The 16,704-nt window shown below is 44.3% G+C and overlaps 1 protein-coding gene across 4 annotated transcripts in view; it reads left to right on the top strand.

Annotated features, from left to right (window-relative positions):
- Positions 1 to 313: 313 nt before the first annotated feature.
- ABLIM1 (actin binding LIM protein 1) overlaps positions 314 to 16,704 on the top strand; it is a 190,297-nt gene continuing 173,906 nt past the window's right edge. The window contains exon 1 of one of the 4 annotated variants that reach the window (XM_040563189.1): positions 314 to 462. In XM_040563189.1, coding sequence (XP_040419123.1) covers positions 450 to 462 — 13 coding nt within the window. In that variant the 5' untranslated portion in view covers positions 314 to 449. The remainder of the gene's footprint in view (positions 463 to 16,704) is intronic. The other 3 variants (XM_040563194.1, XM_040563195.1, XM_040563196.1) reach the window with 3 other exon arrangements.

The following is a 16,704-nucleotide window of genomic DNA, read 5'->3' as shown; positions in this document are numbered from 1 at the left end:
CAGAGCGGAGGAGCGTGACTCAGCCCCTCTGCCACCTCCGTGCTGGCTGCTCCGACACCCCGGGTCCTGCTTGCCGTCCGTGCCGGCCCTGAGCAAAGCCGCCTCTCGCGTTTCAGTTCGGCCGCACCGCCGCGGTCCCCGTGGCCCGCCCTTCCCCGCAGGCTCCCGGTGCGCTGAGGAGGGGGGGGGGGGGGGGGGGGCGTTCGCCGTGCCGGGGAGCTCCCGGCCCCGCCGGGGGGGCGCCCGCTGCCCCTCCGGGCCCGCAGCGCTGCGCCCGCCCCGCTCCGCCCCGCAGCCGCCGCCCTGCCCCCGGCAGCCCGATCCCAGGCGATCCGACTCGATCCAATCCGATCCAAGGCGAGCCGAGCCCAGCCGCACAGGCGCACGCAGCGCGGAGAGCGCCGCGGCCCCGCCCGGCTCGGCACGGCCCGGCCCGGCCCGGCCCGGCCATGTCCGCCCGAGGTGGGTCTGCGGGGGGCGAGGGGGGACCGGGGGACTTGGGGGGCCGCCGCGGAGCCCTGCGGCGAAGGGGCTCGGGGAGGGGGCGCTGGGTGCCGGGGTGGGGGGCCCGAGGCTGCCGAGCCCCCCTGCGGGCGCTGGGGTGGGCGGCGGGCTGCGGGGCTGCAGGTGCGGGGCGCGGGGCGCTGCCCTCGGGGCTGCGCGGCTGCACTCCGTGCCCGCGGAGGAACCGGAGGCGTAAAGTTAAACATGTTCTGAACGCTGTCATAACAAAGCTGAAATACCGGTAAGCATCTCTCTCCTTTTTTATTTATTTTTTTTCCCCCCCTTAAAATTATCTGCACGGTAATAACCAGTAAAACCACTCCCCGGTTGTCTCTGAAATGAAAAAAATACTTTGTGAAAATTATATATGGCGTGTGAACAAGCCCCTGAATGCAGGGATACGCCCTGTTTGTGCATCCCCTTATTTCTCTGCATCTTCACGTACTACACACCGCCCGGCGTGCACCAGCGCTTTCCTTTGCCTGGATTCCTCCCGCTGTCCGAATGAGCCTCGCGCACATGGATGGCAGCGTGCGACTGCTGAAGGGTTGTCAGCACTCTGTGCCTGGCACCATGTTCCGACAGCGTCGCACCCATCCCAGGTATAAATAATAAATGGTGGTAGGTCAGCGTAATTCCTCGTGGCACTGTGGAGCTCTTGCTGTAGGAAGCAGTGGTCTGCATCAGTCTCCGAAGAATCCATTTCTGGAAGAGCGCTAATTGTGTTAGCATCAGTGCTGTGCTAAGGCTGCATTAGTACCTGGGGGGAAAGCCCTGGTCTCAGCAAAGCTTTATGACATGCGTTAGATTTGCTGTCTTCACAGGGCTACCTGGAGTTGAGGAAGCGATGGAAATACCTTGCAATTTCAGCTCTGCAGATGTTTTGCTCCACCAAACCTGAAACATACAGAATGGGAAGCCAGGGAACATTTCCACTGGCCCTATTCCTATTTTCACCCCCCACCATTCCTCTTTCATATTTCATCGACATGGCATGGATGTTTGATGCCTGCTTGGTTCTGCTGGAGAGCTGCCTGGAGATGAAGGGGGAATTCTTTCTCAGCCTTTCCCTTGCAATCCCTTTTTTTCAGAGTAATTAATTGGAGGGACAGGGACCTCACAGGAGTTTAGAGATGCAGCAAATAAGATTCATAAAAGAGATTAAGATATTAATTTCTATCGATGTCTGCTTTTCAATTTTAACAGATGGACTTAGAAAATAAGCATGTCTGTAGGAGTAAATAGTAGAGTTTTTTGGTGCTGACCAAAGGCTATTTGTGTATAAGGCAGTACAGAACATTTTTATTGTCAACTGTTCTAAACGCTACTACTGATAAAATGTTATGTATGAACTTACTTTTAGACACTTAACGTGGTATGACGAATCTTAATGAGGTTACTTCTGAGCATGTAGCTCAGGTAAGAAATACGTCTTTATGGGATCAGGGCTTTGTTTGAGTGTTGGATCAGGACCCTTTGCTTCATGCTGGCAGATTACCTCATGCATAAGGAGTCTCATTAAAACCTCGGTATCGTTAGGGTCTGCGTGTTCAGCGAATATTGATTGTTAATATTTTATGTAGTGTTAGCTGTCCAAAAGGTGATCATTATTATTCTGAATGCATCAGATTTGGAGCTTGCTGTTTGTACACCAGGCATACCAAGAATAGCAGAAGAGTTAAACATTTACCTGTGCCATTTTTATTACTAAACTGCAGAAGATACTCAAGGCATAGTAAAACACATCACAATATCATAAGTGTTCAATTTGTGCAGCTCTCTTTGTTCATCTCTTTTGCTCCAGGAGGCAGCATGGTCTAGTGAACTGACTGCAAGAGATGACGGAAGAAACTCCTGAAATCCATCAGGACCTCTGTATTTTGAACCATCCCTTTGAACTCTTCTGCTCTAGTTCCTTGTTATTTAAGCAGAAGTACCATATAGCCAATGACATGATGGTAGATTGTAAATCAATACATAAAGTCTAGCAAATAATACAAAATAATGTAATTTTTCTGTAGATGGAACAGAGTGAAGAGTTTTATACTTCCCTACTTGTACAATGGAAATAATGGGAGATAATTTTTTCAGAGGGGTTGCTGTGAGGACTAATGGCTGACCTGTGCTTTAAGATGAATTTTCTGAAATTCTCCTTTATTTTCTACCAGCTCTCACAGACTATGTTGTTGATGTCCTTTGCAATGTCCCTCGCCTCTCCCTGTTACCAAAGCCTCTAACCTTCCTTTGCAGCTTGCTTCATAGTACAGCTCTAGCTGACGTTCTGACCAAATGCCAGATGAAGTAGCATAGATGAGTATTCCCAGAAGCGTGAACGAATAATCATTTTGGAAATCTGGTGATTGAACTGGGAGCTAAACTAAAGTGGACTTTGAAAATCCTTTTCCACGTCCCTGTCAAGTTGGAGCGCTTCCCAGGGCACTCTCATGACCTGTTCTGCAGCCTGTTGGGATCACTGCCGTTGACGTCAGTCATGCTTTCTATTGTGCAGTTTGCAAAGGTCTTCATATTATACTTTCAGCTGTTGTTAAGTAGCTGCTATTAGGGTTCATACATGACTGAATTTGGGTGTTGGAGTAAGCCTTATAGGTTGTTGCTTACCTAAGGGCTTGTTTGTAAAGAGCTGTAAATTCGCTGGATGAAAGACATTTTTCTAAAGCCAAGTATAACCATGACCTACTTGTGCATGTTATCTCAAACTGCTTAAAAACTGTCAAAACTACTTGTTATCATGAAGGTCTAAGTTAATGGAAAATGGCTATTTTTAACTTTAGTAATCTGCAGTGACACTGAAGCAAGCAGGCACAAATGGTAGTTTTTCATATGGACAAATAAGATCTTAGCTTTTTTTTTTTTTTTTCTAAATATTGAAAGAATTAGCACGAGGTATATTTAGTCTAGTGGGCAACTTCAGGCAAAATGAAGGCACATAAAATAGGTTTATCAATAGTGGTGTTTTTTCTGCCTTTTTTGTGCCATAACAATAATCACTAAGTTTTGACAGAAGCCAGAGTTAAAGAAATATTATTGCTGTCTAATATTAACAGGTTGTTCTGTGCCTCTCTGATACTGTAAGTGTGGGAGTTGTAGAGCAAGTACTTCCATTTTTTAGCCTACTCAACAGTCAGCGTAGTAGGGTTGTTTGGAATTTATTTCATACTACAATCTTTGTCTTTTCAGAATTGATTTTGCAACAAATGTAGATCAAACAGACAGATCCATCACCGACACTGGTGTTAGGGAGGTTTTGTCCTTGTTTTACAGGTGAGGCAACTGAGGTGATGTTTTTCTTTGCACTGAGTCTCAGATCCAGGGTCAGGAGGGGAATTCCTGTCTTCAGGTCCTGTTCTCAGACTACTAGTTTGTACTTACACCAGTTGGCAATAGATTTCGATGGGAAGAGGACAAACTTCACCTCGTTATGTTTTGCTCTGGTAACTTCTTTCCTCGTACACACTGTGCAGATCACTTGGTTGATGTCTCACAGGTTTGTCAGTGAGAAATTGACATAATAAATATTGAGCTCCTGTATATTCCACTAGTACCTTTTATTTTTCTTTCCCTAATCTTCTAATTCTCCTCAAACAGCTGTAGCCATGGCTGCTGTTGCTGGCAGTGGTGGTTTTGATCGAGGTCCATGCCGACAGGGTTAAAAACTAGCTGCTGTGAGCTGCAGCTCGGCCATTTATTGTGGTCTGTGATGAGCACAGCAATATTGCTCCATCTAAAGGCACCAGCCTTTTAAGAGGTGGCAATGTTGTCTGCCGTGCCCTTGTTGAAATATATTGCTCTGTTTTAATGCTTGTTGTCAGAGGCATTCCTTTCAGGCACGTGCCGACCTTCCTGGCCGCTGTTTGCGACCTGCTGGCTGCGTGTCCTCCTGAGAGGCCTGGACAGCAGGGCGGTGCAAACTGGCTGAGCGTTTCCTTAATTTCACAAATAGTGAAGTTTAGTGTGTTGAGCGGTTAATTATAGTAGCAGTGGACACTCCCAGTCACAGTGATTTCCAGCATGTTCCTCGCTGCGATCCTCCACAGCCTGCAGGAGCTCTCTTGGCAGGGCTGGGCGCGCTGCAGTGGTGCCTGAGGCAGGGCCGTGCGTGGAGTCCTGCCCGCACGGTGCGTTCCTGCCTGCCAGGCCTGTGCTCTGCAGGGCGCCAGCCTGCAGCCAAGGCTGTTTCTCCCCCCAGCTTTCATCCTGAATTCCATGTGTACCCATTTCATACCGTTATTTAATCCTATCCATACCTTCTGCTTATTTCTTCCAAATTTGTGTAATGACTTAGGTGGTTTTTTTTTCTCTAGGTACTCATTTCAGGGCTTGAACCTCAATGTAGTGGCTTAAAGAGGTCAGGATCAGCACCTGGAATGTCACTGTAAGCTGTACTTGTCTGTGGATGAGAATCTCTACCTGCAGCCTAATCTTTAGACCTGGTAGAAGTTTTGTTTTGGTGGGGAAGAAGAGTGTTTTAATGAGGTATCTGTCTGAACAGATAGTATTTCTTTTGAGCTGGTCCTTTTTAAGCTTCACCTCTTCTTCCCATCTTTCTTTTCCCCTCAACAAAGATTAGCCTGGGCTGTTTAACTTCTGAGATTAATGAAAATTAGTCCTGAATACATGGAAAAAGTTACATAGACTAATGGCAACAACAAAAGGAAACTGGGACAATGAGGTAGAATCTATTTTAGATGCACAGCTTTGAAAGGAGTTGCACACAAGGAAAATGAACATCAGCTTATGGATGGAAAAGCCAGCAAAATAGCTTTCAGTGAAGAACAGCGGAACCTCATGTGCTTTGCAGTTTCTGAAAATAATCTTTTGGAGATTTTTTTCCCCTTCTTTTTAGTATAATGGGTTTGAATTGAATATTTTGAATTATTTTTAACCTAACCTGTAAGTAATTGGAAATGAAACCACATGTGGTTAGTTCATGTGCTTGATGTAGTATTTCTTAGTGCTGCAGTATAAAGGTGGAAACAGAATACAAAGCAGACCTTGGTCTGTAAGTTCTGAGACCAGCAAGTAGCCCCTAATTTTTTTCATTGCATATTGTTTAGGCTATGATGTCTTTATAAGTAAGTGGTCTCAGTTACAACCCCAAAATACTCGTAGGCGCTATACAGTAATAGCAGAAAAATACTTTAGAGACTCTTCTTTTAAATCCTCAGCCCTTATTGTTGCATGTTTTCAGAAAGGATTTCATTTTTAGAAAATCCAACCCCAGTCACAGTCTCAATCCTGTAAACATTACTGAGCATTGCATTCAGTGTGTTTACCAGCCCCATACGTAATGTAAGGAAATCCTTAATTTGTAAACAAGGCTGGACCAGATGGGCTTTAGTAAGGTACACCCATGGTGGAGGAGCCTTAGGTTCTCCTTTCCACATTTGTAAACTAGAATTAGTGCTTCGGTGAGTCAGTTTGTTTCATGTGAGTCACAAACCGTGGCCACATCCAGTGCAGCGCCTGCTGTTTCTGCACCCACATCTGAGTTGGGCTCACACTCGGAGCGGTGCTGATCGCCTGCCTGCGCCCAGGCTCTGCAGCCTGTGCCGATTCCTGTGCTGTTGGTTGTGGTTGTTGTGGTCGTGGCTATGGTGTAATTATGTGGCCTTGGAGTTTCTGCCTCATGGCTAGAAAGGCTTGTGTGTGCTTCACATCTGAAGAAGATGAACATGTTCACGTAAGCTCTGTATTTTAAAGCGCGAAGAGGATCTGTGTCACGGTAAAAAAGGCTGTCCAAAAAGGTATGATACGCCAGCGTGTGTTGTTACCCTGGGATGCTCTTTGCCTTCAAAGAGGAGGTGCTGGGGCTTTGCTGCCATGCTGCTGGTGTCACTGGGAGGTACTGGGGAGACACGGGCTCTGCACGGCTGTGGCTGGGAGGTACTGCGGAGGGAAGCATGGAACAGGAATGTCCAGGAGACAGCATGCTCAAAGGTGGGGCAAAGGGTACTTTTTTCTCCCTGTGGAATATCTGCAGTTTCAACTTAAGGGAGTTGGAAGAAAACCAGACCAGACTGCTCAGCAAGTTGTGAGGTTCTGCCTCCCTGAAGCCCTAGGGCCAGTGCTTAGCTCTTTTAGGAGTATGCTGAGAAATGGTGCTCTTCATTGACCACGTCAATGGCTTTTTCTAGATAGAGGTCTTTTTCTATTTCACACACAGAGACATTTTCTTGGTAACTTATCGGTGTCATGCTTAGAAGTGATCCTTCTGGAAATACGCCTGAGAAGTGAGTGGCCTTATCACATTGCACATTTGGAGGGTAACATAAGTTTTGGTTGACTGCTTCCTTACTAACAAAGATGCTTTATGCTGCTTGTGGAACTGCACAAACAGGTCATGTATTGTTATATTTTATTCCGAAGTGCCAAGCTGAAACAATTTCTGTAACATTTTTTTGGTTTTAATATTTGTCATTCCCTTTGCTATATCTGGGACCCTAACTTAGTCATTTTTAATGTGCTCTCATTTTAACTACAGTTTCCTCCAGTGTAAATCTTGTATGAGTAAGGACTGTGGGATTTCACTCAATGAAAGGATTCTGCTCTAATTATTGTTATTATAGAGCTGATTTTGTTCCTATTGCACCGGGCTTGTATGAGGCATCTTTGATCAACAGAGCAGTCAGCAAAACCGCTTTTCAAATTACAGTTTCCTTTTAACTAGTGATAAAAGGTTTCAGTTTGTTTTTGGCATTAGAAACTTTGGGAGAAGACCAGGTTAGATAAGAGCTGAAACTTAGTTAACAGTAAAGGATCGTAGTTAAGATAGTGTAACACAGCCCTGAGAGGGGTGTTCCAGCTAACTCAGAGCCTGCGCATGCGGTAAATGAAAAGTCCTGGCTCTCTCCGCTGTCCTAGGTTTGTGGTTTTGTGAGTCAGCATTTGTGGGAGAGCAGGCTCCAACAGATGCTATGTAAGGTGCATGAACTTCATAGAATTAGGGTGTAAAAGAAGAGATGGATTTGGGATTTGTTGTTTTTCTGAAGATGCAGGAATGTAGGTGGGCCTGTGGTCAGTAGGCAAGGTGGAAATTAATGTTTTTCTCAGAATGAAAACAGAAGGAAGGAAAACCTTTTTCTTTTTTTTGAGTGAAAGCACATCTGAGTGACAAATAGTGACCTTAGCACAAATCTAAACACCACCAATGTCACCTTTAAAATTAGATTTAGTTGCAACAGGAATTGTGCTGAGTACTACCCATGAAGTAATATTTTATGCCTATTTATGAAAGTTGTAATGAAAGTATATTAATTTTTTTGCCAAGGACTTTCTTTATTCCAGTGCTATGGGTGTGTGCATGCATGAGCAGGCTGTGCCAAGGTGTGGGTGAGTGTGTGTTCCACAGCAGGAAGCCTGCACATGTCTTGAGGGGTTTAAAATGAGCAGAGCTGTAAAACTGATTGGCTTTCACTGGAGTTGTGCCTAGTTTTGTTTTTTAATCTTAGTCTCACCTGTACTTGTAAATATTCTCTTCCTACGAATGCAGACACTCAGGACAGGATTTAATGTTTCTACAGCCTTTGCTACTGTTGTATGGTTTTCTCTTGTCATAGTAAAACAAAAGATAAGCAGACATTTCATTTATAAACTGTGGAATAAAACTCACTGCAAGAAGACAGTGTTGTTATATAATAATGTGGTTATCCAGAACTGTTTATTCTGCTTCATGAGCTGGAGATAATCCCAAAATGCTGGACTTTGATCTCAGGAAGAATAATAAAACTTTGATCATCCTTGAATTGACAGCTGCTATAAAAAGCCTATGTCTTATTTCTCTTTTAGTAACACTGGCTAAATCCAGAGCAACTGATAAAAGAATTTGATGATCGAGGCTTAGGGATTCTTTCTGACTTGACCTGAAGTGATCTCTGTCCAAAAATGTCTATAAATATTTTTTCTATTTTCTGTTGAGAGATGTTTTGATATTTGAGATGAATGGCAAAAATGTTTTGTGTACTTAGATGTGCCGTGCGCATTTGCCGGAGTCTCATGTTTCAGAGAGGCAGGCTCTGGTTAACTCTTTATGTTTATGCAAAATACAAGATTGATTTATAATAAAATTCTGGTGCCGTGGTTGAGATGCTGTTATCTTGCTTTCTGTATTTCTGAGAATATCATTTACAATTTAAAAAGGATAAATGGCTAATATCTATGAACATATTTTAATTACTGCAGTGGTACCATATTTCTTTATGTGCTTGAAACGTGGTAAATATTTTCCTACACAAGTTCGTAGTCCACTTGTGATGTCCTTCCTTCAGAGTTGCAGCTTGACAGTGGCAATTTTTTCTAGATTTAGTATTTTAAAACTTACAGGAGAATGTGGAAAAAATAATCTAACTTTTTATTCATCATAAACTGAGTGTCTTGAATATTCCAGAATTGTATGGGTCAGCAGAGCTCACAGACTTGGAAGGTTTCATTGGTACTTCAGAAGTTCTCCCTGTGTGGGGTTCCTGTAGTGGTTTGTGTGGGGTTTCAAGAGTAAAGTGCCATAAAAGGGTCAGGGGTTGTTCCTCCTTCCATCTGGCTCATGCTGTGCTTTGTGTTTTGCTCCTTTTGCCATGCATTGTGGTTCAGCAGTGAAGCAGGGCAAGATCCTAGAATCATTACAGTTGGAAAAGACCTCCGAGATCACCTGGTCCGATCAGCCCCCAACCACTGATATCACCTACTAAACAATGACCCTAAAGATGCAGCCTTCCACTTGTGCTTTGGGTTTTCCTCCTGCATGGCTCACTGCTTGGTGCAGAGCTGAAGTTTTCTTTAGTAACACTGGTCTTGTGTTTTGGGCACTACATCCTCATAATTTAAATGTGTTCTAAAACTAGGTTTGCTAGATTTTGAGACTTTTCACAATAGCACTTTCCCCCTCTTTCTCTTGTTCTCTGGTGCCAGCTTCAGCAGATAGTGGAAGTTGTCATTTTTCCTTTCTGCAAGGCAAACAGGCCAAGCAGACCGGTGCAGTAAGATGCACTTTATTCTGTGTACATAATTGCCACTCTGTATTTATCAAAAGCAAAGAGACTATGTGCCTCCAGGGGGGATTGAGAATTCTACCATCTTGCTATTTATGATGCTCAGGAGGTATTTTTAGTGCAGGTCGTTGGCTGTGATGCCAAAGGGAATGGCTGGCTGGCTGGTGCAGGCGGGATCTGCAGGCGGGCAGCTGAAACTAGCAAGTGCTGGGGGGCACTGCGGGGAGTGGGAGCCCCAGCAAAGCACCCTTGGGTGGGCTGGTGTGTGCCAGCGTGCTCGTGTGTGCGCCAGTGTGTTTTGGGCCTGTGCAGCGACACCCACTGAGGAAGCTGTAACCTCCTGTGCTCACTGCAGCCACTTGGAAGAGGGGAGGGGATCCATTCGTATCCCCATCCGTGCGATTCCTATTGCTGAATGACTGTCAGAGTTTTGTGGAGTGGTTTTACAGCATGTTTAGTTTCCATACCTGAACCCTCCCACCAAAAGCAGAGGTCCAGCAGCGTCCGCTAATGCGGGCTATGACTCAGTTTTCTCCAGAAGGCAAGGTCCAGCCTGAGCCTTGCTCTGCCCTGTTAAATGAGCTGCCTGTGCTTTTCTTCCACAGGCTGAGAAGTCCTGAGAGCAGTGGGTAAAGGAGACGGTGAGTGAGAGCTGCACAGGGCGGAAGGGGAGTGGAAGGCACCTGGGAATGGTGAGCAAGAGAAATATGTAAAGTGGAACAAGGAGGGAGAGTGTGTGTGGAAATGCTCCTTCGAGCTGGGAGAGGCCCAGCTGGCACAGCCCAGAACTGGCCTTGAGTATAAGAGCGAGGTGGGAGCAGAGAACATTTGGAGAGTTACTGAAAGCTCTCTGGTGGAAGGAGTTGTAAGTGCCCTGATGCCAGGAAGCTTATTTTTCTTGCTTTGGTTTTTGGACACCCCAGGCAGCATAGCAGCCAGCCTAGGTGAGCGCCTTCTGCAGTGACTCTCCTCAGAATTGCTGACAATATTTCTGTGATTTTTCAGGAGGGAGCGGAAGGAGTACTGGTTTATAATTGTCTGAGGAAAAATTCACAGCTGCCTGAAACCTCTGAGTGCTTCGCTCTGCCGACTCCTGTTTTTAAGCAGTCAACCCGCAGAAGCGAGGCCTCTCCTGCTGTCCCGCACAGGAGTAGGGCCTGGAGGGGGGCTGTGTGCAAGCAGGTGGCTTCCGAGGGGAAACATCAAAACCCAAGTTTGGTGCCGTGTTTGTGTTTGCATAGCAAAGAGCTGATCTTCTGCGAGGCTGAACAGCCCCAGCGCCAGTGCATATCCCTCCTGCTGAGGTACACCATCCGTGGTGCTGCTTAAAAGTAGAATCTGCTGGTTTCCTTGAATAAATAGTTAATTCCTTGCTACCCATGTTTTCTTTGCACTGCAAGCTGAAGTTTCAAACAGATTTATTAAGCGATTTCCTAGGGCAATTAGGAAACACCATCTGTTGTCACGTGTAAAGTAACTGGAAAGCTTGATGCCAGCAGAGGTCCCGTCTTAACTCCCTGTTAAATCTCCCATTGACTGGTAGGTCACCCAGGACGTCTTTGTGACTTGTGGCGTGTCTAAAGAGCCCATAGATGCAGCTAGAACTGGGCAAAGCTGTTCTTATAAACACAACAAGCAGTCGTCTATTTGTAAAATGAAATGGGGATGACAGAAGGTACGATTGGAAGAGAAACTGAAGTCCACAGGAATTGCTGCTTTTGCCTAAACACGAGTAATGCTATTAACAGTTCCCAGCTTAATAGTTTTTGTCAAAATATATTTTCCTTCCTTCCAGCAGGACAGCTCAGTTTACTTAGTGTATTGTACTTTTTTGATTTCCAGTAATAAATGTTACATCAATAGCATGGCCAATCGGCCACATGAGAGCTGGTGTCTGAGATTATTCCAAGTTCTAGGACAGAAAGTGATGCCTTGACACAAGGATGGGAGATGGTTGGTCCATTCAAAGTGTGTGCTAGCGTGTCTGCTCAGAATTTCTATCAAGTGTGTAGTTCTTAGTAAAGCGTTCATTGATGTTTTCCACAGCCTGTATTCCAGAAACAACATGCATCGTGGACTGAAATAGTTCTTGGCTTCTAGAATCTATTGAGTTTCATTTTCTGCCTCCCTGCTTGATTTCTGCAATGCAAGATAACCCAATTGGAAAACTTGAATTCAGCTTTTACTCTCTCCAGCATTAGTTGCTAATAATATTTATGGTTTCCATAAGCATGTTACTCTTGATTCTCGACGTTTGTACTCCCATGATGAAGTACGAGGACATTTCAGTTATTTTCCTGTTTCATATGTGTTGAAAATGTCAGACAATACTGTTGATAACACTTGAGCACAGTATTCTGCAGTATCAGAAGGTGAAACAGATACAGCAATTTGATCTTTCCTTTCCTAAGCGCTTCAAAAATAATTAACATGCCTTTTATTTCTGATCTATTTCTTGCCTGAATGACTGTTTAGAAACTGCAGTGCTTATTTTATGCACTGCACTTTGAATATATTGACAAAAAGTCTTTCTTCAGAGCTCTTTGAAGACGAGCTATATACTCTATTGTGTTCTGCAAATCTGGAATTACTGTGGAGGCTGGCAGAGTAATTCCGGATTTGTGCTAGTCAGAGAAATGAATTGGTCAGATTTTTTTCAGTAACATTTGACACAGTGGAAGACATTAAGCAGGGGAATGCTTTAGGGACAGTTCATCCTGCTGTAAGTGAGGAGGGGGCACATAGGCTTTTTGAGTCCCTTTCACCATTAGTATTTTAGAACTTCTAGGGTTCTATGATATGGGATGAAAGGGTTTATCCAGCTGTATTTGGTCTCAACTTGTATTTTGGAGACTTTCTTGAAAGGGTTTTTTTGCATGTTCATTAGTGTATGAGAACAGCACAGAGAGCCTCAACAATATGTTGTTTTATATAAGTTTAATTGATAATGAGGATAGAGTTACACTTTGGAGTGTAAAAATGAATGTTAATTGTATACAGTTGATTTTTAGTAAGTATTCCCCTGATCAGAAGGTGCAAAAGTAGGCATTGTGATCTTTGGAGAACCATCCATCCTGGTAGCTACAAGAATCTAGGTAAAAATCTGTATTTCATCCACAATTCGCTTTATCTGATCTAGGACATGCTAGATAAGATGTTATTCTAGAAGAAAGGTGTGAAAATTACTTTTAGCTGTTCCTGAAGCATTATGACTGATGTCAGATGTAGGTTAGTGCAGGGAAGAGAAGTTGTGTAAAGTGATCCTACTCTTAAGGAGACCCAGTTCTGTATGTTAATCAAGATATTTCTGTCCCTTCCTTCTTCTCTTCCTCTCTTCTGGTCTAAACCCTGCTCTGAACTGAGTAGCTTTTCTTTTGCCATCCCAGCAGCCATGTTGGTAAATTGCTGGAAACATCAACTCTACAAATGGCACGTGCATTTATGGTCATGTTTTTATTCAGTTTCTGTGGGGTTGATCAGCTACTGCCAATTGTGATTTTTGGCTTAGCTGAACCATAGGCAAGTACGCTTTTTTTTTTTTTTTTTTTGCCTAGCCCATAGTTTGCTTTCTAGTTATGCTTCAATCTTCTCTAAAGAATCTGCAGTATCTGGATGATGTTATTTATTTTTAATACCTCTTTGGAATAGCTTGTGTGCCAATAGTGGTGTCGAGGATTTACTCCTAATCCAGAGCATGGTGGCTTTCTGTCTTGGAGGACATAAACACTGTCAGCAGGATGAAGAGAGCTGCGAGGCTGTGCAGTAGCTAGGGGCAGAGATCTATTGCATGTTTTCATTACCTTTGCATCTTTTCATTACCTTATATGAGGTAGATATCTTGTAAAAGTGACCTGCAAAAGGAAAGTCAGTATGTTGCATTATGTTTTCTGATGCTGAATTCACATTCCCTCTTTGATTTTTTCTTTATTTCTTTTTTAAGTGGAGATTTGGCAGTGGCTGTTTTTTAATTTATTTGACATTTGGCCATCTGGAGCTGAGCTGAGCTCTAGTCACACACGTTAGCTGTGTTAAGTGGAGCGATGCAGGATCTAGGGGCCAGTGTAAGCACAGTGGAATGAGCAAAGTTCCAACAGGGTTGGACTGGGCCTTTCAGGGGTCATTTGTCGAGCGGATCACTGAGAAATTTCATCTTGTTTTCTCAGCTCTGACGGAACTTGGTGTAAAGATGCTTGGGATAAATTGATGGACAAGTAAATGGAAAACAGGAAGATCATTTCCATTACTTTGTTTCTGAGTTAAAACAACTAATAAGCAGTTCTTTCTGGGTAGTGCTCTGCAGGGCACCTGGGACCTGCTAATGGCCCAGAGCTAGTGCTTACAGAGCCTATTAGATATATATATAAACGTGTATATATATATATATATACACGTTTATACTGCATATAGGGTGTATCTCATTCCCTAGATATCTCCCCAAGCCTTGTGTTGCAGTAGCTCTCTGCCCAAGCTTTTCGAAGGGATGGCTCTGAATGCAGGAGAGAGTGAATACAGCCTTACGAAGTGCTTGGGTGATTTACTGCTGGTTTTGTACTGACTTTGTGTGCTGGGTACACGGGATGGTATTGTGTTCAGTGGAAAAGCTCCCTTATACAACAGTATTTCTACTTCCTTGAAAATGATACTATCAACAGCCTTCTGGGCAAAGGGCGTTGACAGCAATTCCACAAGCAACATTGGTGAGCATTTCCTCTTTCCATAATTGTGATGTTCAGCTTCCTTCTGGGTCATGCTAACAACCCATAACTGTTTTTTGTACCTCCACGAGCAAGTGAGTGCTTACGTCTCCAGTTTGCTGACTTTGAAGACGCTTGAAGTTATGAACCTGAATCCCTCGATACCAATTCTGTGTTTCCAGCACATCTCCATGTGGGGCACAATATTTATTTATTTCATGACACTTGCCCCCTACTTACCAGTTGGCCTTGTGAGTGCTTTGTTAGGACCAGAGATTGTCACGGCTTCTTTAACACAGATATTTAGGGTAGGTAAGGGTGGCTATGTCTGCTCTCATTTAGAAGAATAATGGCCTTATTCTGCTATAATTTCTCCAAGTTTAGTATGGAGCTTCAGGTGCTTCCTTTATTTTGTCAACAGGCACTCTGTGTAACACCTACTGACTTCCTTTCCCCTTGGACTTTGGTTTCCCTGCTGAAGACAGCTGCTCACAAACAGCTGTGTTTGTCCATTTTACAAAGCTTTGAGGATTAATGCTTTTAATGCACAGTGTAGTAGGGAGACTTTGTTAGATTGATGCTCCCTCGTTTGGTGACCAAGCTCTTTAATACTTAAAGCGATTGCCCACGGTGGTTTTCAGCCTTTCCTGATGTCCAGAAGAGCAGTTCTGGACGTGGCACAAGTGCTCCAGTTGCTGTGCAGATGAGCTGAGGCTGAGCCAGCTGCCGTGCCGTGGGGTGAGGAGCTGCAGCACAACTTCCCTGAGAAGCTTTGGGATCTGCAAAATCACCTCACCTCTATTTACAGAATTTTCAGATTTGGTAGCGGAGTACTGGCAAGACGTGCGAATTATGGAAGATGAAGCGTCGCTTAGCCCACATAAAGAATCACACAGTGAGAAAACACGCTTATACTTGTGCTAGTGTGAGAGAAGTGCATTGTAAAGTATCCAGTAGCAGGCGTTTCCTGAGAGTTGCATGCACCTTCTTAAATTTTACGTCTGGAAGTCAGTCTGGGTGATTACAGATGCCTTAAAATCAGTGAATAGTGGAATGAAAATAATTAGAGACAGCAGTCACGGAACACATTTTGAGCTTGGCTTCTCACCGTTATGGCTATTGGTTGCCACCTGTGAGTTAGTTTTTTTCTTTGAGTACAAATGTTGGCAGTGGTGGGCAGAGCTGCCTGCTGGGGACACGAGACAAATGAGGGGCACGAGGCCTTGTCCGGCAACATTTGTTCGTGGTCCTCACTCAGACTGGAGTTTGGGGCGAAGTGGCCTGTGTCCCTAGATTTTGGGGGGTTGTTTCAGAAGCATTCATCACCGGGTTCTGTTCTTTTCCCAAGTGAGCCTGGAGATGTGACTTCCCGACCAAGGCTGCGGTTTAACACAGCTGGGGCTTTATGGCAAGCTGTTGTCGTTAGCGTGTTTAACAAGACTAGGAACACTGCAATTAGGAGGTTCTGCGCCTGTGAGCGTTAGCACTGATGTTACTCAGGGCTGGCCCCAGCTCTGCGATGCTCCACTGCTGAGTGCAGACCAACTCAGTGCTGCGGCTTCTCTCCCGCTGTGATTTCATGCACTGGGTGTCAGCAGTTAGCATGATCTGTGCTGCCAGGTGCAGGTCGTGATATAGGAGAGGATATATAAGATGAAGCTGTTATATCCAAGAGGGTTAGAGAGCACATATGATAGCATAACCTAGTAATGCTATGTTGTTCCTTCCCTGTCATCTAGTCCAGCATGCTGAGCGTGTCTCCCGTTACCTAATCCACGGCGGTGCTGTCTCATTTGTGCCAGAAGAACGTTGATGATATTTGGAATAGGCTTAAGTAGGATTTAAGTGTCATGCAGATGTGGGCTAATCCTTCGCATGGGGTAGTAGTCAGCCTTTATGCAAACCCGTAGTTAGCCTTTTTGCTCAAATGTGGCACAAAAATTAACAGTTTTGAATTACAAATACGAGTTCTTTTAAATCTACTGGGTAGTCAGCAGAGTGTCACAGTATCTCTAACAAGCACACTGTCCTGAAAAGGTGGAACAGACATTTACCACGGCATTTCACGGTGGAAATTTATTTCTAGTTAAGTGTCGTGAGATCGTAGGGAAAAAGAGAGAAGTTTTATTTCTTCAAACAGAGTAAGCTAAAAGATAAAATCAAGTTTTCCAGCTTTACTGCTTTAAAAGAAAGCACCATTAGGAACATCTGTGTAAATGTATTTTTTGCTTTTTCCCACCCAGTCATAAATTGACAGACCAGACGATCAACTTGGAGGAAGAAAAGTACGGGATAGCTTACAACCAGAGGCTTGTACTGAGGCTACGTTAGGGAACAAAGTAGAGCGGGTTTAAAGCTGTGTTTGGATGACCTTCAAATCCCATCTGCGGAATTCTTTTTAGCTTCAAGTTTCAAATGTCAGCTGCAAGTAGATCATTGCACCAGAAGCACTTAAGCAATAAAAGATCAAGGATGTCCTCCTCTCTTTGCATTTGTTTTAGAGA

Source organism: Cygnus olor, chromosome 7 (assembly GCF_009769625.2).
Source record: "Cygnus olor isolate bCygOlo1 chromosome 7, bCygOlo1.pri.v2, whole genome shotgun sequence".
NCBI classification, from domain to species: domain Eukaryota; kingdom Metazoa; phylum Chordata; class Aves; order Anseriformes; family Anatidae; genus Cygnus; species Cygnus olor.
Note: the sequence above shows the minus strand (reverse complement) of the source record. Positions and strands in the feature narration are given on the sequence as shown.